The sequence below is a fragment of the Paecilomyces variotii genome (genome assembly GCF_004022145.1).
Source record: "Paecilomyces variotii strain CBS 101075 chromosome Unknown C8Q69scaffold_7, whole genome shotgun sequence".
Taxonomy (NCBI): Eukaryota; Fungi; Ascomycota; class Eurotiomycetes; order Eurotiales; family Thermoascaceae; genus Paecilomyces; species Paecilomyces variotii.
Window position 1 is genome coordinate 1,189,678 of NW_021167146.1, and position 24,016 is coordinate 1,213,693.

At 53.3% G+C, this 24,016-nt stretch overlaps 4 protein-coding genes across 4 annotated transcripts; 3 read left to right on the top strand and 1 right to left on the bottom strand.

The window, feature by feature from the left end:
- Window positions 1-2,749: 2,749 nt before the first annotated feature.
- On the top strand, window positions 2,750-6,380 carry C8Q69DRAFT_487258 (fungal-specific transcription factor domain-containing protein; the record flags this gene model as incomplete). Its single annotated transcript, XM_028631972.1, has 2 exons — window positions 2,750-2,843; window positions 2,911-6,380. 2 exons carry the CDS (start codon window positions 2,750-2,752, stop codon window positions 6,378-6,380), a joined length of 3,564 nt encoding a protein of 1,187 aa, XP_028484324.1.
- A 1,115-nt stretch (window positions 6,381-7,495) lies between these two features.
- On the bottom strand, window positions 7,496-10,746 carry C8Q69DRAFT_471081 (hypothetical protein). The gene is made up of 2 exons (XM_028630878.1): window positions 10,395-10,746; window positions 7,496-10,341 (listed from the first exon to the last, which is right to left on the bottom strand). The coding sequence occupies exons 1-2, from the start codon at window positions 10,557-10,559 to the stop codon at window positions 7,762-7,764; spliced, it is 2,745 nt and encodes a 914-aa protein (XP_028484325.1). The 5' UTR covers window positions 10,560-10,746; the 3' UTR covers window positions 7,496-7,761.
- A 312-nt stretch (window positions 10,747-11,058) lies between these two features.
- C8Q69DRAFT_403724 (hypothetical protein) lies at window positions 11,059-17,840 on the top strand (the record flags this gene model as incomplete). The annotated part of the gene is made up of 7 exons (XM_028628011.1): window positions 11,059-11,104; window positions 11,308-14,706; window positions 15,248-15,838; window positions 15,949-16,659; window positions 16,725-16,867; window positions 16,927-17,523; window positions 17,655-17,840. 7 exons carry the CDS (start codon window positions 11,059-11,061, stop codon window positions 17,838-17,840), a joined length of 5,673 nt encoding a protein of 1,890 aa, XP_028484326.1.
- A 2,338-nt stretch (window positions 17,841-20,178) lies between these two features.
- On the top strand, window positions 20,179-23,628 carry C8Q69DRAFT_403779 (alkali metal cation/H+ antiporter Nha1 C terminus-domain-containing protein; the record flags this gene model as incomplete). The annotated part of the gene is made up of 2 exons (XM_028628013.1): window positions 20,179-23,461; window positions 23,513-23,628. 2 exons carry the CDS (start codon window positions 20,179-20,181, stop codon window positions 23,626-23,628), a joined length of 3,399 nt encoding a protein of 1,132 aa, XP_028484327.1.
- Between the last annotated feature and the right edge of the window lie 388 nt (window positions 23,629-24,016).

The following is a 24,016-nucleotide window of genomic DNA, read 5'->3' on the forward strand; positions in this document are numbered from 1 at the left end:
ATTCGACTTCTGGGTCGCCATGCTTCCTCCCCGGCGGATGAAGACAGAGGGCGAATACTCCGTCGATCGCCGACGCTGGTTGGTTTCTAGAATTTAGCATTCCTGGGGAACGTTCAGGGGGAGCACGGCGGATCTGGAGAAGCCAAGACCACACGGGCCAGTTGCTAAACCTTTTACCTTGTTCGTACTCGACCTTACTCGACTACCAACGAACTGCTGGCCTATGGAGAGAGGTCGAGCCTGTCAGCATACAGAAGACCACGAAGGAAATCAATCACAAGCACCACCAAAATACGGGGACAAAAAAAAGGACTCGAGCTAGGAGAATAATCATACGAAGAAAACCATCTACGTACAGTACCAGTACATACTCTAGAGTTAGAATAACTCAACACTTCTGGGGTCACCGCTCGGCCCTCCACAAAAAAATCCCCCACCGGCGAGCGATGGCGCATGCTCCTGCTAAATTCGGCCGGGGTGGGCCCTTCCGCCACCACCTGATTTCGCCTGGCCGTCTCCAGTAACAGCTTGAGCCAAGGTTGGTTCAACATCGACAGCGCCGCCAGCACACACGGGCCATGTTCTGCCCCTGGTCGTCTGTACCGATGACACCGTTATGGTACCGTATCATCCGTGCACAGTTATCCGCTACCTGCACTTACTATTCTAGAGTAGATAACTACTACTGTAGTTAGTTCGTTTTACTCCGGATTTCCTCTCTGCGAATTTCGAAGCCTCGTCCATGATTATCATCATTATTATTAATCTGCTTCCCGTGACAAGCGCAATCTCCTTACACGGTCACCCGTATCGGAAAGCGAGTTCGGATCTCATTCCAGTAGCCTGAAACGGCAACTGCTTGCTTCTGGTCAATAACAATGCTTTCTCTTCGGGACGCCAGAAATCAACAGCCAGTCAGCAGAAGCACTGACCTCCCATGCCAACTTAGCGCAGGCTGTGGTTGGCCAGCGCTCTGCACAGCTCCGTCATCAAACAGAAGAATGGCGACCATTGTCTAGGACTCAGTTACCGTCCAATGTCTTTGGTTCCAGAATCTCCCGGGGAGGAGCTTTGGAAATCCTTTTTTTTTTTTTTTTTTGGTTTTATTTGGGTATCGTAAGGTGGTTCGAGTAGCATGTGGTCGTGACAGTAAGCTATTATAATCAAGAAGAAACAATAACGCGAGTGACAATGAAGACGGAAGACAGCTGGGTGGCCAAAAAGACAAGGGTAGACAACTAGCACTGCGCGAGCACTGGGAGCGGTGCGTGGTTCTTAGGGCGAAATATCGTGGCATCGATACGTCGGGACTGGCCGGTCATGACGTTGTTCGGCAGTTGTTCAGCACTTTGTCCAGCGGGGCGTGGAAAGAGAGATCCAGGTCGCGTGCACCGAGGGTCTGGGGTGGAGGGGGGCCGCATCCCAGGTGGGCATCTCGGTGATCGCGTCGAGATTAGTTTGCGGGCCGTACTGGAGACGGACACTGGGGGCGGTCACAATGGTCACGGCCGTTACCAGCGGTCCTGGCGATAACTTACCAGCGTCGAGCCAGCGACGGCGCACACGCAAGCGGTGATTGGCGGAGCAGCGCAGGCAGCGTCTGACCTGGGGGATATTCCAGGCTCCTGAGTGGCTGTCGGCAGCAGGTACGCCGTGGAGCCGATGGATCGAGGCTGTGGCGCTCCCCATTGGCTGTGGCCGCGGTCCATGCTCGGGTTAGCGCCCCCCTCGAGTAACTCTACTGACGTTGGTTCGTGCTGGCCGCCGCCGCCGTCCTCGTTCCTCTGCTTCTGCCAGAAGAGTAGTAGAACTACTACTACTACTAGGCGTAGGTACGAAGGCGAGATCTCGCCGCCAGGCACTTTCTATCTATCTGCTCCATCTTCCATCCTGAAACCCCCCCCCTTCATTCTCCGTAAAGCGAGACACATCGTCCCTTTCTGCAATTTCTCGTCGCAATTGAGGTCGTCGCTCCGCTTACTGCCCTTATCGCCTCGTTCGCCAGTTCCCCGCCTACCCACCAGTGAAACCCACTAGTTAGACGAATGCTCGCGGCACGAAGCATCAGCCCTTGCGGAAGAAGTCGAACTGTTGACCGGGACTGGGCCCTCCGGGACTCGACGGTAGAGAGGTGAATACAGTCGTTGATCTGAAGAACAATAACAATACCTCATCCGTGGTCTCCATTTTCATTGACCGTCCAATTCCCACCGACGGGTCGACCAACGTGGGATCCGATCTTTGTCCAACCCAGCCTTGCGCTTCCCATCCTCGCGCCACAACGTAGGTTGACGAAGACAGAAGAAGAAGAAACAGCAGCGGCACAGACGGTCCCGTGGGAAAATCCATACATCTCACCAGGTGACCTGCGGATTCACCGGTGTCGAGAAACTCGGTAGGTTGTCGCCTTGTGTCGGTTGTGGTCTGTCAGCCCGGCCCTTCGCTATCCGCCGACCTTGGATCAGTTCGATAGCCCCCGTCTGGCTGCCTCCAGGCATCATAACATCCCAAATGCTGACTTGATGTCATCAGTGTCCTTGACCTCGAATCTGCTGGTAGCTGCTGATCGATCCAACCCCGAAGAGAGCTCTCTCTCTCTCGGTGACGCTCACGTTGCAGCACAACTGCGTGGACGATCCAGAGGCGCTCCATAGTTGCCTCCCCCCCGAAATATAACTCACTTCCTCGTGAGTTCTTCTCGAGAGAAGCTCTGTGTTCAGTCACGGAGCTACGTCAAGAGATAGGAAAGATGTTCTCGGATACCATGGTGGCCCAGGACGGCAATCATAGCCCCAAGACGGAGGATCTCGCCTCCATCAGCGAGGTCCCTGTAAATGCAACGGGTATGTTTAGATGCTGTCCTCTGTGATGTCCTCAGGAGCCCACGACTAATTGATAATGCGGTCACAGCTATGATTGGACTGGACGAGAACAACAAGCAGTCCCCGTCGAGTACCCAGAACGGGTCGACGAACGGACCTGCCCCAAAATCAGACAAGCCTCGACCTCATGTCTGCAACACTTGTGGCCGCTCCTTTGCGCGGTTGGAGCATCTGAAACGTCATGAGCGCTCTCATACCAAGGAGAAGCCCTTCGAGTGCCCGGATTGTGCTCGTTGTTTTGCACGTCGTGATCTGCTGCTCCGGCATCAGCAGAAGCTGCACATGACAACAACACCTTCGTCTCGTCCGAGAAATGGCAGGAGAGAGAGCATCGGTGCCGCTTCGACCGCCACCAACCGCGTCCGCAAGAACTCCACGGCCAGTACGACGACAAGTGCCGCCATGAGGCCGAGAGCCAACACCATCAGTCATATCGATGGCTCGTCTTTGGGGGTGGTCAACAACAACGTGAACCCTCCAGCTCCCGGGCTGGGACATTCCGGCCACACTTATCATCCCAGTCTTAGTTCAGTGTCTGGAGGCCCCAACTTCGACGGCAGAGGATTCAGCTCGGGACATCCTCCAGTCAATGGTCTGAAGGTGGAGACGTCGGGAATCCCTATGGATATGTCTGGTGGACTTCGCACTGCGCCCGTGTACGGGAGCTTTGCCTCGGACTTTGGCTTGGGTGAGATGCTGCTAGGCCAAGGGAGCACGATTAACCCTGCCCAGCTACATTTTGCAGGCTCTCCCCAGGCCTTTGGCAACGACTCGGAATCCTCGCCTTTCAACCATGCAATGCAGGGATTCCACTCTGTTACGGACCCTGCGCTGGACGACGACGGCAACTTCGACTGGATCAATGGATTTGACACTACGGTGCCGCTGGGAAACACCGATTCGGTCATTGACGAGTCATCGCCATCGGCCATGAGCACTGGCAGCCAGAGCGGAATCAGTGAGCCGTTGCTGGACGGATCGACTCAAATGTCCATGTCCTCAGCCGGCTGGCACAATGCCTTCCCTCCGCACACGGCAGCACCTTCAGCGCCCTTCGCGATGGACTTCTCCTCTTCGTTTCCTGACCTCGGTATCCCGCCAGAGACCATTTCGCCAAAGTCGCTCATGGCGCAGAATCAATTCACGGATCCTTCTTTTGCATCGCCTCCGCCTATGGCGCCTATGGGCCCCTCAGTGTTGGGAGGGCACTCGCAGAGTATGTTTTCATCCTCAATGGTAACCAACGGAGAATCTCCTAATCCTCTCAACGTACCTTTCGCAAATAGTCCCCTTCGAAAACCCGTATCTGCCAGTCCAACAGATCCTTTCGCCGACACGGCCCGACAGGCTGTATTAGCCAATATGACCTTACCGAACGGGTCAGCACAACGCCGGTATTCTCAATCGACAAATGGAAGCCCATACACCCGCGATTTCACACCACGCCCGACTAGCTACAACAACAATAACACCAGCAATAGCTCATATCTGCTCCCCAGCACCTTCGACCTGCAGCGATACGTTTCCGCATACATAAATTATTTCCACCCTCATCTTCCATTCCTCCACATTCCGACTCTCGACTTCCAGAGCCCTGACTGTGCAAACAACTTGCGGACGCCCAGTGGACATTTAGACCTGAACCAGAACTTGAATTCGCCTGGAAGCGGCGCTGGGTGTTTGATCCTTTCGATGGCGGCTATCGGCGCGCTTTATGAATTCGACACGGCTGTCTCGAAAGATCTCAACGAATGTTCGAAGAAGTTGATCCAGATCTATCTCGAAGGAAGGAGAAAGGCGGACATGTCAGCAGCCTTCAGCCGTGTCAACACCGCCAAGTCAGAACGCGACAATTCTGTTCTCAATACGCCCTTGTGGTTGGTGCAAGCGATGTTGCTGAATGTCATCTACGGGCATACCTGCGGAAACAAGATCTCCGCAGATATCGCCAGCACCCACTGCGCCGCATTAGTTAGCCTTGCCCGAGCGGCAGAACTAACCCGTCATATCGAGCCAGAAAATCTCCCTCAAGACTATCTGGGCAGCGGTACCGTTAACAGTGAAGCTGAACTGCAGACTTCCGGCCCACTCAAGGAGAGAAAGGACTGGCTCGACTGGAAGATAGTGGAAGAGCGCAAACGAACCCTCTATGCCATCTTCACCCTGTCTAGTTTGCTGGTCTCCACCTACAATCATGCGCCTGCCCTAACGAATTCCGAGATCCGACTCGACCTGCCATGTGAGGAAGACTTGTGGGCTGCGGAATCGCCTCAGGCTTGGAAGAAGATGGGAGGGAAGTCTGCAAAGAAGTCATGTTCCTTCTCATCTGCGCTCGCTACCCTTCTTACTGCCAGCCAACGGCAGCAGCAACCGTCCAACCCGGCCTTTGGTGGCAACCATCAGTCAGGGGATCTAGGAGAGACCGATCTGAAGCCAAGCACTTTCGGTTGCATGATACTGATCCAGGCCCTGCACAACTATATCTGGGAGACGCGCCAGAGACACATGGGACGCCAATGGACTGCGCAGGAGACCGAAGCCATGCAGGCACATATCGAGCCTGCTCTCAGGGCATGGCAGACTGCCTGGGCAAGCAACCCTCTTCACAGTCTGGAGCGGCCGAACCCGTTTGGGGCAGGCCCTCTGTCCGCTGACAGTATTCCTCTTCTGGATCTTGCCTACGTTCGGTTATTTGTCAACTTGGGCAGAACCAAGGAAGCGTTCTGGCAAAGAGATTGGAATGCCATGGCAGACGAGCTTGCGCGCGGCGTAGACATCATTCCGCAAGGCGATGAGAATGGCGCTGACGGTCAGAGAGATGAACTTGATTCTATGCGGTTTCACAGGGACTCGATTGCCGATCTGGGGGTGGAAGATCTCAACCTCTCCAAGACCCCGACGCAAGATCAACCTATGCACGGCTATTCAGCGGGCCACCAACGGTCAGGTGACTCGAGACGCGAGAAGCATTTGCGGAAGGCTGCTTTCTATGCAGCAGACTCCATTTGCATGTCGGACAGACTGGGAAATACGTTTGCTGAGTTCACTTCGAGAGAAATTCCCCTTCAGTGCGCAATGTGTTTGTTCGACTGTGCCCAGATCCTGGCTGAATGGATCACCACCGTGCAAGAACGTGTGGGACCATATTTGGGAGTTCTTGGAAGGGATGAAGTGGACTTGACCCAGGTTCCTGGTATAATGCTTCTGGAGGACGAAGACTGCAAGCTCATCGAAAAGATCAAAGAGATACTTTCTAGTATGGAAGGGAAAATGCAGCGCGAAGCCCAGACTCCTGGCTCTGTGCACGCTATGAGTGCTTTGCAGCGTATGCCGAGCGCTGTCGAGGGAGGATACGGCAGTAAGATCCTGATGGTTGCAGCCTATCTGTTCGATCGGGCTGCAGTTTGGCCAGTCCTCAAGCTTGTCGCTCGATCTCTTGAGACACAAGCCGTGATGATGAAAGAGCGTGCTCAGAGTTCCGTCGCAATTGGTCACTAGCTTTGTCGATACTTCTCGTCTTATTTGCGCCGTTCTCCTCCACTTTATTTCATCCTTGGTTTTGAGACACCGCCTGGATGTCACCAGCGATACCCCGACAGATACCCATAGACGAAACGATCGGAATATTTTTTTCTGCTGTTATCAAGAAAAGAAAATCTGAATAAAACTTCAGTCGGAATGCGAGGATACGGTTCACCATTCCGTGTACGAGCGTCTGCTTTCGATTGGGAACTTTCCCTTCACTCTTCCCACGGGTGGGTATGGATTTTGTATATGCGAATATTGTTTTCTGCACATGCGGTTACGACGTCACGGCCCGAAATTGAGTTTTATCTTCGCGATGTGTGGAGCAAAAGGCAAGATAAATGCAGGGTCGAAGACAACCACAAACACGGCCTCTCTTGCCATTCCCCTAGTCGACCTTGATCCCTTCAACAGGCCATCGACTCTCACAGTCGCCCTTTGTCTTCCTGCCATTTACCTATGCGCTGTTCGATTCCGCTGAATCGGCGCAGATTTCCAAAAATTTCCACTCTTCCTGATCATATAAGGTGTTATTCTCCTTTCACTTTTTCTTCAACGAGACAGATCTGATAAATCGAACTCTGTCCTTGTTTTACTTTTCCACCAGAGAAAGAAAGGGCTTCGAGAAGTTGCTCCAACTCGGCGCTTAGAATACCACTAAGCGTTTTTGCCTCATTGGCTTGTTTTGGCTCTCTGGATTTGTTTCCATTTATTTCCTTTTTTATCTTATTTTTCTTTTGACAATGATGCGTCATGATACATGTACTTGCAATTGCATGTCTTGTTTTTTTGTATCTAGGGAAATGGAATGGAACGGACTGTGGAATCTAGTGTATTGTGTATTGTGTATTGTGCACTGTATATAGTAGACATCCTGCCTAGGCGTAGCATCTAACTATGTTGTTTTGACGGGTGTGATTGATTGAATAACTTCGCTGAGTAGTTCCTAACGAAGGTTCTGGTAGTTCTAGATTGGAGAAAGTTGGTCTCTGCGTCATAATTAAAGCATGCTAGCAAGCATTCAGAAAATGTAAATATCGTGGCTGGTTTATTTTTCTTTTTTTGTTTACAATATACATATGTATAGTACACAATATAGTTACTAGTTTATAACAATTACTTTTTTTTTCGTGACAAAAAGCTCCCTATATAACACCGATGGGACTTGTTGGTTCTCGTACCCCGTTCCCTTTTCGGAAAGAAAAAATAAATAAATCCAACATGGAATGAGACGAAGGTGAACTCCCTTTTGTTCAGAATGGACATGAATGTAGAAGTAGAAGTATGTATGTATGTAATAAGTAGCATTGTTCTGCTTTCTTCTTTGCCTCTTTCGACCTAGATTTATTTTAACTTACACAAGCAATCTCTCAAAAGCATACTTGCCCATAGCTTTGCGGCGCAAGTAGCCGATCTCACGACTACTCCGCGTCTTGACCTCGCCAGTGGATTTCTTGACTTTCTTACGACTGACGTCGCCGTGTCGGGTGGCTTTGAGGGATAAGGGAAGCATCTTGCCGCCAGCTTCGGGGTCGAGGAGGTCATCTTCGTCGGGAGGAGCGTAGGTGATGAGCTCGGCGCCGTTGAGGCGTTCGTGCTTCTCGCGCGGTGCGGGAGTTGGGGGGATTTCTTCGCCGGCGAGGTTGGTGGGGACGCTGGGGGTGACGACCGTGGAGGCGTAGCGGAGGAATTCGCGCAGGATGCCTTTCAGGTAGCTGGCTTCTTCGACGCCGGCGAGGGCGAAGGAGATTTCGGTCTTCATGTCGCCGATGAGGTCGAGTTCGTTGGCGAAGCCGGCGGCGGAGACCCAGCCGGATGGCCCGATGGCGTCCACGCAAGCGGATAGGAGGTCGATGATGGAGTCGAGGGTGAGGGAGGGAGAGACTTGGTGCGTGGCGAGCGGGATGGGAGGAGACTCGGTGAAGCGTGTGGTGTAACCGCCTGTCGCGAGGGAGATGCGAAGATGCTGGATCACGGAGAGGGTCTCCGTGTTGGAGAGAGTGGAACGGATAGATTTGATGACGTCGGGGATAGCGTGGAGATGGAGTTTGATGAGGGTGAGATTCAGACCCGTGAAGGCGTCCGTCAGAGCAGATTCGGGGCTGCGGGTGACTTGTTGAGAGGTAGAAGCACCTTCAACGCCTTCCATCTCATCGGCTTCGTCCCGTGGTCCGTTCGTGATAGCTCGGGCTGGCTCATCAAGAGCGGCGAAGCGGGTGCGTACGACTTCGATGAACATCTTCAGCGCGGCTGCCAACTCGTCGGTGCTCAGCTTCACCGGTCCTTGGAGGACTGATAGGAGAAGCTTGAGAGAGGGATCAAAGTCCACCAGAGAACGAACGAATGAACCGCTCGGGAATGGTGGAAGGATACGCGGCTTTGCGCACCGGCGGACGGCGATCTCGACGTTGTTCATCGATAGACGGCCCGAGTCGATTAGCCATTTGCATGTTTCGCTGGGCCAGAATGAAACTGCGAGTTTGGTGGTATCTTCACTCTCGCCAGAACGAGCGAAGAATAGTTTTGACAAGACAAGCAATATCTTTTCCGGGTTGATGAAGCGATCCACCGGAGCGGTAAGATCAAAATATGACTTGACAGCCTTATCGAAGGCCTTTGTGTCCTTGTTCTGCGATGCGAGATCCAAGCTCTTTCTTAGTTTGTTCCACTTGTCGACCTCTTCTTGTCCATCCAGACCCAACAGCTCGAGATGCTCTTCTTGGTGTGCCCCCGTAGTATCCCACACCGTAGCAGAGGATTTGAGACCGCGGCCAATGGCATCAATCAGCAGTCCATCTCTCTGGCGTTTGAGAGACTGTGCTGGAGCAGTGTGGGCCGAGCTCAGGTCGAAAGCAAGCAGATTATTTCCCTTGGTAGCAACCGCGATTCCCAGTTTCGCAAAGTAGCTCACGAAGGCCACCGGGGACTTGTTAATGTCGATTTTCGATGAGCCCTCAGACAAGACATCACCAATCGCAATGCTTCGCTGTATGGACTGGTACTGCGTATCGTACAGGGCGACCATCGACTGGCTGGCGCCAATCACACTATGCGGAGATATGCGAGTGACGGACGAGAATCTCTCATCTTCCAGAATGAACTGGGATGTCACAGTGGGCGTGTACTGGGACAGATCAACGCTCAGGAAGCCCCTCTGGAATGAGAGGTTGAGACCCGCAGAGCCAGAGTGGAAGTTCCACTGCAAATTCTCCACGGCAAGTCCTTCGAGACCTTCGACCGCAGGGAGACTGGCGGTCGTGAGGTGTCGCAACTTCTGGCTTTCGTCCAGACTTAGGGCATCCGAACGGATACGGGCTGGCACTGAGAATATCTGGATTTTTACATCTTCCAGCGACAGCGTGTTGGTCCCAGCGGGGTATGAAACCAGGAGCAGCACGGAGGGTTCTTCAACCCCGTTACCCACTATATCACCGGACGCTAAAGCGGCCAGATCAGGGCGTCTCTTCAGAAGAGATTTCTTTGCATCCCCAAATTCGATCAGGAAGCCTGCACACACTTCACGAGCCGCGGAAGACTTGGCAATCTCGCTATGCTTGATGCTCCAGCGTTCCGTCTTGAGATCCGGCGAAAGTCTCCGCACACGTCCATCTTTGTGTACGGCCAGAACATCGAACGAGTCTTCCTCTTCACTTCCTTCGTCTGAAGCTGCTGGAAAAATGCCCAGGAATACTGTGGGGCTCTTCGAATCTTTCAGAGTGAACGAGGACGAAGAGATGTTAGGCGCGCTCGTCGCTGTGGCTCCCGACTCCTCGAAGAAAGCCTTGATCTGCTTCTCCGGACGTTCTACTGCACAGTAAGTCTGTCTGATGACTGTGGACTTGTGCGTGAGCTTCCTGCGCACGGAGCATGGGCGACAAGAAAACGACGACTGCGGCGGGACTGCGTAGGAAGTAACGAGCTTGGGTGTTTGGACCTGTAGACTCTGTTCAGCACTAGTCGCATTACAGATACGAATACCATACGCACATTATAGATGTTCAGCGCTTCGCCATCCACAGCCACGGCCACCTCATATCTCTTTCTTTTCCTCGCGTCGGACAAGCTATAGACCTCACCGATCTGGGTTTTGCCTGTCGAACCCTGCAGCGGACGAGGCAATTGCGCCAGCACAGAGGGGGCCTGCAACTCCATGGTGAATGCGGATGACCGTGGAACACAATAAGGTCAACTCCGATCTTCCCAAGTTGATGTGCTGGAGTGCAGACTGTACTGCAAGATGTCGACTGCCGTCGATAAAAAGCCCGCTGTATGCCTCTGAACAATGTTCTATCTCGAAAAAATTCGCGGGTATACATTACGCCGATATCCGGCGCCAAACTAGATCGGGAGTGACAATACGCTAGTGCGGTTACAGCCGTGACGTAACTTACACGCCCGGAGGCTGCAAACCGCGGGTGGACGCGCTCACTTCGCGTCTCCCCGAGACATGTTCATTGATTTCCTGTTCATGGACGAAGCACCTGCCACTTGCTGTTGTATAACAATTTGCAGTTATATGCGTGAGGCATTTGCCTATATACTTGTCTTCTGATTCAGATGATCGCCTCCAAACTCTCATTTACACGTCAACGGTAACGGGGACTGAGCATGCGCTCACTCCATGGCTTCTATAGCTGCAACTAGTAGGGTCATGGGTGAAGGAGAGCAGCGCACTATACACCCCTTTTTCACAAAGAGTTAGAGATCTCTAGGACTGCTGGCCGTCTTGTATACTGATTCGTGACAGATTATAATGCTGGCAGTCATCAATCCCAAAGCACAAACAGTTCAACATCGGGAGAAGAACCGCACATTGTTGGAAACGCTACGACGAGCGGCAGCCCCGGCCAAACAACGCAGAATGGACCGGATACTTCAGGGCATCATGTCTATGGAGAAGGAAGTGCCAACCATGAAAGCTCCAATGAGATACGCAAGGAACAATCCTCACTTCAGCAAATGCTACCCGTTGTACGCCCGATAGCCCCGCAAGGCACCACACTTGACGAAGATCCAAACTCGAGTCGAAGGAAGCGGAGGAAGACGGAGCCTTTGGAAGACTCGGTCTCCGTGCAGCCAGGGCTGGAACAATCCGGTCAGCTGGGGTTCGACAGCACGGACTCCAGAATCATCGCTGGGGCTGTCCACCATTCTGATCAAGGCCTGGGTCTGACCAATACCATCTCAGACTTGGAGAATAATGCTGGAACGTCTGCATCACATAAGTCTGTATCGGGAGTTCCCAACGTATCGGGTTCCACGAAGGATGAACCATCGACAACAACTACCAGCTTGCCGACTACCCCTCCCAAGAAGACCTTGAAGCTCAATGCCAATGGAAAGTTACTCAGCTCTCCTGCAGAAAATACGGAGGTGAAAGGCCAGAAAAAAGGAGCTGGGAAACGCAAATCAATGTCTAAGAACAAAAAGAAGGGTCAGGAATCGAAGGTTGTGGTGATGAAATATGGTGCGGCCAAGAGTTCAAAGGAGGTGGTAGGCAATCTGATCAATACGATCTTGGCTGGTGACCACAGGCACGTAACTTCTCACCACGTCAATGCCCCTACGAGCAAGGAGAAGCCTCAAAAGCCTACACACCCCTTCTTCCTCAGCAGATCGGTTCGCAAAACAGAACAATCGCCTGGGCCTACGTCCACGCAGCAGTCTTCGCGAACCGGTTCTCCTAGTGTCTCAGCGGATCGCCAACCAGAGAGACCCCAGAAACTGTTCCCTCTATCCTCAAAGTCACCTTTCATAAAGGTCCCAGATCCTGTTGAGTCTCTATGGCCTCCTCAGCATTTCGCGCATGTTAGAGGTCTCGAAGGGGATATAAGTGAGCTGTTCAGCGACCGTTTAGACCCACAGTCAGACCGGAGGAAGGCAAAAACATCTGTTGTAAGCATCGATGATTCGGATAATGTCCTCCTGCGTAGGCTACGCAAGGCTCATAGATCGCCAACTGCCGTTGATCGAGCTGCTTTGCGGATACCGAAAAGACACATCGCGAGTGGTACGGTTTTACAGAAAGCGATACAGAGCCAACTATCAGACTCTACTTCATCAACCCCTGGTCAGGTCAGAAACACACCGCCAAAAGCATGCCATCCCGCCATCAGCAGACTGAAGTCATCGATACGATCTACAATGACTCCCTTCGACAGAGGAGAGTGCGAGACTTTACCATGGACCCAGAAACATGCTCCAGTTTGCGCAGAAGATGTCCTCCAGGTCGGACCAGAGGCGGTTATGCTGCGGGATTGGCTACGAAGACTCACGATCTCTGCGGTTGACAGGGGGCAGTCAGGTAGGGAGAACCAGAAGCCGAAGCAGGGGAAGGGAGAATCTGGTGGGAAGCGAGTAAAGCGGCGCAAACGGGCGGAAAAGCTAGACGGGTTCATTGTCTCGAGTAGCGATGAGGCATCGGAGATGGACGAGGTGACCGACCCTGAAGAGGACGAACTTGCCGGTGGTGTGACAGTCAATTCAAAGAGGACCGTTATTAGAGCTGGAGATGTTCAGGGCCGTCCAAGAGACAAGACACGGTTGACGAACGCGATATTGCTCAGCGGCCCGTCGGGATGTGGAAAGACGGCTTCTGTGTATGCCGTTGCGAAGGAACTAGATTTCGAGGTCTTCGAAATCAACGCCTCCAGCCGCAGAAGCGCACGAGACATGGTTGAAAGGGTTGGAGATATGACTCAAAACCACCTAGTTCATCGCCTCCATGAAGCAGAGGACGCGACCCAGCATGCCGAATTGGAAAGTGCAAAACAAAACAAAGTGAACAGTTTCTTCAAAGCCACTGCTACAAAAGCCAAGAAGACCAGTGAACGGGCAAAGGGAGACAAGAAGCGTGCAACAGAGACGCCTCCGAGGACTACTCGCAGCCAGAAGCAGTCGTTGATCCTCTTGGAAGAAGCCGATCTCCTTTTCGAAGAGGACAAGCAATTCTGGACCGGAGTTATAACTCTCATCAGCCAGTCGAAGCGTCCTATCATCATTACCTGCAACGATGAAAAGCTCATACCTCTCGAGGATCTTTCCTTACACGCCATTCTGCGATATCGCATGCCTCCTCGGTCCCTTGCGGTAGACTACTTGCTCTTGGTGGCTGCGAACGAAGGCCACATGCTGAGCCGCGACGCCGTTGCAGACCTGTATTCCGTTTCCAAGCAGGACCTCCGAAGGTCTTTAACAGAGCTTGATTTCTGGTGTCAGATGGCGGTGGGCAGTGAGAAATCTGGACTTGACTGGATAGTCGATCGATACCCCCCCGGACGTGATGTGGATTCCCGTGGCGATACTGTCCGGGCGATCAGTCTGAACACCTATCAGCGTTTCATGGGCTGGTTCAATCGCGATATGATCCTCGAGAAGGACGAGCCTGATACGGAAATCGAATTGATGGCGGAAAGTCAAGCATGGTGGCAGCTCAGTATACAGGACTCGGAAGAAATGGTCGATCCGTCGTCCTTCCAACTGGAGGACACCGGGATGCAAGATGCGGAGGGCAAGGCCAGCTTGATCTCCCTCGAATCGTTGCGTCGCATAGATGACGCAATAGAGATGAGGAGCGCCCTTGATATCCTCTGCTACCATAGCTCCTTGCAACCAAATGAGGACCATCTTGACACTTCCTGTCCGCCCATCACGGAAAAACAACGGACTGGTTACATCGAAGGTTACCCGCTATTGCAGGCAGACACCATGCCCGACTACACATGGCTTTCGACTAGTATTGGATCGACGCTTGACGTGCTCACGAGGAGGATCTACTACGGAGCGAGTTCCGACAGTGAAGACCTGACCGCGCGCAAGGTGTTGAAGAAAACCAGCCAAGTTCGGCCACCTTGTAGATCGAGGCCAGAGCTTCTCGCGGCGTTCGAACCCATCATGCGGGCAGATAATATCTTTCCTGCACCGACTGGACGTCTAGCGCCCTCCTTTGAGAACGGCACGGCCATCATCTACGAGGATCTGGCGCCATATGTTCGCGGAATTGTGGCCTTTGACCTCCGCCTGGAGCGGTATCGATTGAAGCTCAGCGGTCTTCTGTCCCAAGGAGGCAGTGGCGCGAAGAGGATGAGGAAGACGAGAGCCAGTAGAGCTGCGCTCGAAGGCGGCGACAAGGCGAATACGCGCAAAGAGCGATGGTTTCCGGCGGACGTGCAGCCCAGCCGGATTCTTGCCACTGGAAATGAAGAGTGGCAGAGCGTGCTGGTCCAAAGCGGGCATTTCAACGTCGCGCCCATGGCAGCCGTGGGAGAAAGCAGGGAGTCTGTCGACACTGCATCTGAGAGTTCGGGCGATGGTGGTTTCTAGATATCTAATACCATATGAAGAAGAGCTGGGTCTATAGGCGTTGGATGTTGGTGCAATCTACGGCGTGAATTAGCGGGCTATGTGTATATTCAGCGGTGATATAATATAAGTATGCGACGATAGCCTCTTGAGTGTACCATGTAGTAGCGTGGCTCATCTCTGTTTCCCATGAATATGAAACTATTTCAATAATCCCCAGGAATCAGAAACCACCATTGTAGGTCAAGCAGTATCAGCGTTCTTAGTTACCTTTTAGCGCCCCCTTGCTCGGCACTGCCGACGAACCCCAAAGCTTGCCGTCACTCATTCCAGCCTCTCTCGCTGTCATCGAAGCTGCCTGGCACCGCGTTCCATGCGTCCAATATCGGTCTGGACGGTTGGAGAATCTGCTCCATCATCCGCATTCTTCCTGCTTGCAGCATTGATCTGTTATCGCGCAGCTGGTGGTTAGGTTGAGCTCCAGCTCGCGGCGTCGTTATTCCAAGGCATCTATCTCCACCCGTGACGCCAACAACAAGCTCTCTATCTCTCTATCTCCCTCGCCTTCCTGCGATCCTGCCCTCGCACGATCGCAATCCTCTCCAGCCAGCTACACTCGTCTCTTTTCTTTTCCCAAATGTCCTTATTCGGGACATCCCCGGAGGAGTCTTCCCCCGGTAATTCCGTGCTCCGATCGAAATCCTCCCTGTTTGCTGACGACGCGGGCTTCGGCGCGGGGTCCGGATCGTCTCTCTTCGCTGATGACGCCGGCGACGATTCGCCCTGGAGCAACAATACCATCCCCAAACGAGCGGCGCGGCGGGACCTGGTGAAGACGCTGCTGCCGGCGACGGATGTGCCGGAGAGCTATATCGATGCCTACGATCTCATCCTGAATTCGGGGCCCAGGGTCGGTGCCGGCGTGGGCCTGACGGGCGTAAGGGAGATATTGGCCAGCAGCGGGCTGAATGCGACGGATCAGGCGCGCATTTTGAATCTCGTCGTGCCGGGGGAGCAGGAGAATGAGAATGGGTTGGAGCGCAACGAATTCAACGTTCTGTTGGCGTTGGTGGGATTGGCTCAGGAAGGGGAGGATATTACGTTGGATTCGGTGGATGAGCGGAGAAACAGTATGTTTTTCGATTTATTAATTTACTCCTCTTTTGGATTCTGTCGCGTGGCTATTTCTTTCTTTATCTATTTGGGGGAGGAGTTACAGACTAACTCCGTGATGCTACAGAGCTGCCGCAACCCAAAATCACTTATCTTGATCGGTTGAGAGATCAAGGCGATCATAACAATCAGTCCCAGCCGACTCCACAGCGAGTGATCGCTCCGCAGGAGCCAGGTTCCTCTCGTTCTCAACGTCCGCGGGGGCCTTCTCTAGGAGGCCTGGAATCTGATCCCTGGGGTAGCCCAGATCTGCACCGGAATCATAATCATGCTCAGGGGAGTGAGAATGCGCCGGCAGTGAACGGTTACGGGAGCTTGCGGTCCGCTGGCGATCGCTGGGTGAACCAGGGAGCGGGTTACAATGATCAGACGGGGTCTACAAATGGTGCTGGAGTGAACGGTCAAGCAGATACTGCGCCTCCCAGCACCTCGGGATCCAGCTGGGGAGGTGCAGGCGATGGCTTCCCTCATCCTGAACAATCGGGACTGGGCGAGTTCGGTCAACTGGGAGATGAACAAGGAGGATCAAACCCTCCGCGACGGTCAATTGGGGGAGGTCGCGTGAAAGGGACTGGACCGGAGGAAGTGATCACAGTTACTCTGCTCCCAGAGAAAGAAGGCCTGTTCATGTTCCAGCACCGGAATTACGAGGTCAAGTCGGCACGGAGAGGAAGCTCTGTGGTGCGGAGATACAGTGATTTTGTCTGGCTTCTGGATTGTTTGCACAAGCGGTATCCGTTTCGCCAGCTTCCCCTTCTTCCTCCTAAGAGAGTTGCAGGTACGTTCAAGGCTTGCGGAAGCTCCACCTACTCTTTTGCTCACTTCTTTGGTTCTAAATAAAAGTCAATGGGACTCACCTTGCAGCGGATTCATCCTCCTTCCTTGAGAAACGCCGTCGGGGACTCGTCCGCTTCGCAAACGCCCTCGTCCGTCATCCGGTGCTCAGCCAGGAGCAATTGGTGGTTATGTTTTTGACGGTTCCTACAGTAGGTTTCTCCGATCAGGATATTATCTAGTCTACCGTCTAATATAGATTTACCTCTAGGAACTGTCCGTCTGGCGCAAGCAGGCGACCATTTCCGTGCAGGACGAGTTTGCCGGCAAGGCTCTTCCACCCGACTTGGAGGACTCGCTGCCTCCCAACCTGACGGAATTGTTCGACACCGTGCGAGCAGGCGTCAAGCGATCGGCGGAAATCTATATCAACCTTTGCACCTTACTTGAGCGTCTCGCGAAGCGCAATGAGGGGCTCGCGGCGGATCATCTCCGCTTTTCGCTGGCGTTGCAGTCCTTGACTGAAGTGACGAAAGACACTTATGCTGTCGACACGGACGATGTCCCGCTGCTGAATGAAGGAATCAGCGCTACCGCCAGACACCTGTCCGCAAGTCAGACTTTGCTAGAAGATGAGGCCAAAGCCTGGCACGACGGTGTTCTGGAGGACCTGAAGCGACAACGGGACTGTCTAGTCAGCATGCGCGAATTGTTCGATCGTCGAGACCGATATGCCCGCGACAACATCCCTCAGCTGGAGCGGCGTATCCAAAACAACGAGCGGAAACTGCAGGATTTGCGAAATCGGCCAACAGAGCGACAGGGGAAGCCAGGAGAATTGGAAAAGATTGAGGACGCAATCTTCAAGGTCAGTAGCTTCTTTTTCTCTTTCTTTTTTTGCGGAAATTATACCCTATTTTTTTCTTGCGACAATTCTTTCGGGTCCAATTGCTAACGCCATGTCCGGTATTGCAGGATAAGGAATCGATTGTGCAACAGCATGCGCGCGGGGTGTTTATCAAGGAGTGCATCCGGGACGAGCTCATCTACTTCCAGTCGAGCCAGTACCATATCAGCCATCTGCATCAGGACTGGAGCCAGGAGCGAGTCAAGTACGCGGAGCTGCAGGCGGACAACTGGCGGACGCTGGGCGAGGAAGTCGACAGCATGCCCACGGGGGAGTGAAGCTGTCTGATTGCATAGCTTGTTGCTTTTTTTTGTCTTCTCTCGCTCGTTCATTATATCTCTGCCCTCTCGTGGTTCCATTGACATACCCCCCCATGCATCATCGTCATCATCGCCATCATCATCATATCTACTCTGCGTCTGTTCTCCCGCGTTGATATTTGCTTTTTGTGCCCCTGAATGGAACCCCACGTTCTGTGTAACCATTTCCCCCGTGTTGTCTGGCCTATCCGGGGCATCTTTTGTTCTCTTTTTCCTATTCGCCGCCTTCCTGTACGATTTGCAGCGGTCAGCAACGAGTGCACATGACGACGATACCTCGTGTTCCCCGTTTTCTTTTCTTTTCTTTTTCTTTTTCTTTTTTCTTTTTTGCTTTGGAGGTTAACTAGTTCGAATGGTGATACATACGCCCATCCCCCGTATTATTTCCGGCTGCTTTCTTGCCCAAAGTGCTGGCTCACCGTCTCGCGCTGCCGATCCGGCCGCCTCGTTGGAGTAGATAGACAGGGGGCCGCAGGTTGATGCGGCGTCGGGGCCACGCGAGCAGATGCTTGATTCGACTCGTTATTTGAGTGGGCGTCGCCCTGTGCAGGTGCTCATTTGCTTGATTAGTTCGTTGCCTTGGTCCATCTGGGGTCGGAGAGCCGCCGTCAGGAACGCGTAGAGGACATTGCTCTGGATGCTAGTTACGACTGGTGGAGGCAGTTAGTTTCTGATCTCCGCACGACTAGATATGTATGGTATGGTATATCTATCTGCTATCATTTCTTCTCCACCGGTGAGGCGAGTAGAGTATACTGGCCCTTGCCATACGTACGGAGGAATATAATCGACAGTACCTAGTAACCGCAACTGATGTTCTGGAAAATCGAATTCATTTCGCTAATATCCCACTCTCTGGATCGATGATTCCCCAAGAATGGTAACTACGATACTATTCCAGTATCTTCTCCCTAGATACATAGAATCATAGATAGTCGAGCTTCTCTACTGGCCGCTTCGGCATGTTCCCGGTGGCGTCGATCTCCGGTTTTAGTCTCGTTTAGCCTCATCCACTTGTCGATTCTCGGTCTAGGGAATGTTGGAACTTATACGGAGTATGTACTAGTAGTATCTTAGGTGAGCCGTAGGAAGAACAAGTGGAGTTCTCTCACCGTTTTCTTTCTCCCTCTCGTGATCCATGATTCATCTCGTGGGTCTTAACTAGACTAACTAACTAACTAGACTCGACTAAGCTGGATGGATCATGGAACGGAGGATTTCTTAGCAGCGCATCGTGGCAGAGGCTGATAATGACGGCAGCGGCGTTGGAGTAGTCACTTCGTATGTATTTTGGTATGTATTGGTTAAAGTCTTGATGTTGGGATATGCTGGGTTATAATAGTAATGATGATAATTGCTTTTTTATCAAAGAGAGCAACTTCTGTAGATAGACATCTGGATTGCGGGGAAGAATATTCTATTTTCTTTCATTCTTTCTTTCTATATTTCTCTTTCTTGTTTCTTCCTGTTCCTATTCTTCCCGGTCGATAAACTCTGGCTTCATCTCGCCAAGGGCTCGGCAGCGGAGATTTACTCGTCAACGTGGTTTTTTTTTTCTCGTATTGTTAAACGAGCTGGCTGTGAGAGATAGATAGATAATTATTAACTAATTAATTCCCTAGAGCAGATGCGGAGAGAAAAAGTAAGCAATTAATTAATTAATTAATCAATCAACTAATAATTCTGTCAAGACTTTCTTCCTGCTCTCACTTCCGCCCGCGGCGATCGAGATCCGCGTCTCTGGGCCAATTGACCTGACCTGACGCTCTTCTTCCTCTCCTCTCTCTCTCTCTCTCTCTCTCTCTCTCTCTCACTTACTCAACTGCTGCTCACTCGCAGTCTTCTTTCTTCTCTCTTTTTTTCTTTTCCCCTCTCCCTTCCCTATCTTGGAAATCCGTCGCGCACACAGACCTTCGTGCACTTATCGCTCCCCGCACGACCGTCCCCAACTCGCGCCACCCAACCATCTTTAACCCAGCCCGACTCCCCCTCAGGAAAGCCGTCCATGCATCGGAGGGAGAGCCGGGCATCAATCCGCTAAAGCTTCGTCTCGCGACGTGAGTCCGTGTGGGAACAAAATCAAGAGGAGGACTTGCAGACACGCCGGAAGGAGCTAGCTCTGCGGTCGTTTCTCCCCCGTTGGGAGATCAAGAGGAGGAAAGGACGTCGAACGGTCGACGAGAGGAAAGAGTTTCGTCGCTGCGAAAAGAAGAGAAGGATTTTTGCGATTTGGAGATTCGGGGGAGGGTTTGGAGATTTGAAGCTTCATCACAGGGCCAGATCACAGCAAATCACCATGGCCTGGGAGCATCTGTCGATCGATAAGCCGCATGTGGCCTACATCATCCTCGGAGGCTTCACCTCCCTGTTCATGCTGTGCTCGCTGTTTGTCAAGGAGAAGCTCTACATTGGCGAAGCAACGGTCGCCACGCTCTGTGGGATCATCTTCGGTCCCCATGCCGCCAACCTCTTCGATCCCGCGTCCTGGGGCAATGTCGACAAGATCACCCTCGAGTGCTCCCGCATCGTCCTGGTCGTCCAATGTTTCGCCGTCGGAGTCGAGTTGCCCAAGGCCTACATGGAGCGCCACTGGCGCTCCGTCGTCCTGCTGCTGCTCCCCGTCATGACCTGGGGCTGGTTCGCGACCAGTCTCTTCATCTGGTGGATGATACCGCCGCTCAACTGGTTGGAGAGCCTGGCCTGCGCCGCCTGCGTGACGGCCACCGATCCCGTGTTGGCTTCGTCAGTCGTGGGAAAAGGGAAATTCGCCAAACGAGTGCCCAAGCATCTACGCGATCTGCTGTCTGCCGAATCGGGCTGCAACGATGGCATGGCCTTTCCGTTCATCTACCTATCCGTCTACCTCATCAAGTTCCACCGGAACGCCGGCGAAGTCACGATGCACTGGATCTGCGTGACCATCCTCTACGAATGTATCTTCGGTGCTGTCTACGGCTTCATTATCGGTTACATCGCGCGACATGCCATCAAGTTCGCAGAGCGCAACAACCTCATCGACCGGGAGAGTTTCCTGGTGTTCTACTTCGTGCTGGCGCTCTTCTGTGCAGGTACCGGCAGTCTGCTGGGCATGGACGATCTCCTGATCGGTTTCGCCGCCGGCGTCGGCTTCAGTAACGACGGCTGGTTCACCGCGAAGACCGAGGAGGCACACGTCTCCAACGTTATTGATCTACTGCTCAACTTGGCCTACTTTGTTTACTTTGGTTCCATTGTGCCGTGGGAGTACTACAACGCCCCCGAACTCGGCGTGGTCCCATGGAGGCTGGTCGTCATTGCCATCTTCGTCATTCTGTTCCGTCGGATCCCCGCCATGCTGATGCTCAAACCGCTCATCCCAGATATAAAGACCTGGCGCGAGGCCTTATTCGCGGGCCATTTCGGTCCCATCGGTGTCGGTGCCGTCTTCGCCGCCATTCTGGCCCGTTCAGAGCTGGAGGGCGCGGAGGGCGAGCCGCTGCCCCAGAAGGATCTGCCTCATCCCGGCGCGTCGAACTACTATGTCGTGCAGCTGATTTGGCCTATTACCAGCTTCCTGATCATCTCGTCCATCCTGGTGCATGGTTCGTCCATCGCCGTTTTCACCCTGGGAAAGCGCATCAACACCTTGACCATCACCATGTCCTACACCACCGCCAACGATGAGGGGCCATCTTGGATGAACCGCCTGCCCCGCGTCCAGTCGATGAGCAAAAGCTCCATGTCACTGCGGAAGGCGGACTCGACTGAAGTGTCCGGGGATGAGAAGGAGCCCGAATATCCTCCTGGCACCCTGCCGCCTATCGGTTTCCCTGGTAACTTCCTCCGCCGTGTTCGCGAGGAAGACCAAGACTCAGAGGCTCGTATGGCCAATCTGCGGCCATTGAGACGGAGAAAGCGCAGAAAACGCACGACTGCCGGCGGCCCTATCAGTGACACTGCAATTGCGCCTCGGAGACGACCGGAGAACGACGATACCGAGACTGAGGAGCAGCCGGAGGGAGAGAATGGACGCGAATCAGAAGAAGAGGAAGAAGATGGAGTCCGTCGGCAGGAGAAGGAGGAACGTGATAATATCGAGCGGGAAAGCTCTCCTCCCGGAAGGGAACGGGACAGGTTCGGACGGGAACCGGAGATGGAGGTCTACCAGGAAGGCTCCAAGATGCTGCTCGAGGACGAGGAAGGAAATGTTCTGAGGACAGAGGATGTTAGCCATGAATCCCCTCAGCAGCAGCGGCAGGCCATCCTAGAGGAACATAAGAAGCTCCAGCAAGACAAGTCTGGTGAGTATTCCAAGGCCAGAGGTCAGCCGCATGAAAAGACAGAAGGCGAAGAAATCGAGGAGAAGGTGGCCGAAGAGACTGGCCACCCATATGAGAAAATCAAGAAGCGCCTCCTCCCTTGGGTTGGCCGCGACAAGGGGGAGAAGAAGAAGAAGGAGGAGGAGGAGGAGGAGAAGAAGAAGAAGGAGAAGGATGAGGATGTCGCGCGCAAGACCAAACGCAAAGAAGAAAAGGCACCGGCGGGTCGCCGCTCCGGTCATGCCTATCAATTTGGTAACACTATCATCGTTGAAGATGAGGATGGAGAAGTTATCAGGAAGTACACAATTCCAGCCGGCGACAAGAGGAAAAAGAAGGAGGAACAAACACCGGCTGGTACTGCCGAGGGCCCTGTGAAACGGGGCCTGACCCGGATGGGAACGTGGCTCGCCGAAAAGGAGGGTGGCGAGTCTTCGAAAGACGCGCAAAGGAAGGCCAAGAAGCAAGAGGAAGAAGATGACACCCGACTCCGCTTCACGCTGGCCAACGATGATCAGGTTGAGGAGAAAGGTATCGACCACAAGGGCCGTCGCATGACCAAGGAGGACTTCATCAAGCAGATCCAGAGACTGGACCCGAAGGCTCGTCACGAGATCGTCCAGGATAGCGATGCGCCCGACCATGTCAAGAAGGCAGCCCGCAGGGATGCGCATGTGGATATGCGAAAGCGCCGCGACAGTGAAAGTCGGAGTCCTGAAAAGCAACCAGCCCGTGGCCCTATGAAAGAGGAAGCAACACAGATCCCCGAAGATTACGAGAGCGGCGATGAGTCTGGCGAGAGCGTGCTCACTGACGAAGAATCGGATGAACCGAGCCCCCCAGCAACCGACGTGATGGCCTCGTTAGCCAAATACTCGCGCGGTTCAGCCGCGCACGCCCGCCGACGTGTCTTCACTGGTGATGAGTCTTCTTCCTCTTCTCCATCTATCTCCGGACGTCGACGACGCGATTCCGAAGACGATGGAACCGCGCGTGTCCCGCCGGCTCAGCGACGACTGGCTGCTGGCTTACCTCCAGCGGCTGCTCCTCGTCCAGAGGACGTCGAAGACAACGGGGAGACTCCCGCAGAGCGCAAGCGTCGTCTTGCTGCGTTGGGTGAGATCCACGATCCTGCGGACGATGTTGAGGAGGAAATCGACAGCGAAGACAACGGCGGCTTCCGCAAGGTCAAGGGCAAGGTCCAGTTTGCCGATGGTACTCGGCCTTCTCGCCGAAAGGAGGGCGCTGGCACGGCGGACTTGAGAATCAGTTCTAGCCCTAGTCCCCATGCCACGGCCTCTGGTGCCCTCAGTGATGACAACGGCAGCCCAGATAGTAGCAGCAACGGTAATGGTGATAGCAGCAATGGCTCGCCATCGTCACCTCGGCCCAGTCATCAACGACACCGTCCACGTGTGTCGTGGGGAGGTGAAATGGGTCGAGAATAAGCCTGGTCTCCCTTCTTTCAGCATTTTCAGAATCCATCAGATCTGTTAGGACGTCTAATGGGAGACCATCTTGCCATAAAGCAACGCCAGCTTGTCCGGTCAGGCTCTCACCTGGTTGTGTTGTCCAACCCCTCCTGTATAGTACAGAAGAACACGAAAGAAGAAGATAGGAAGAAGGAAAAGCCCAAAGTCAATCAACCAATCAAACTGGGTCAAAGGGGGAACTAAAAAGCAACCACGGCCAGATATCTAATCAGATCGCTATTGCTCTCATCCATCTCCGCATATTCGCACGTCTAACTGGGCTAGGCTGGGCTGGACTGGATCGGATTGTTACGCTCTGCGCTGGTTCTTGTATCACATCATCGGCGCTTCTCGCTTTTCTCCA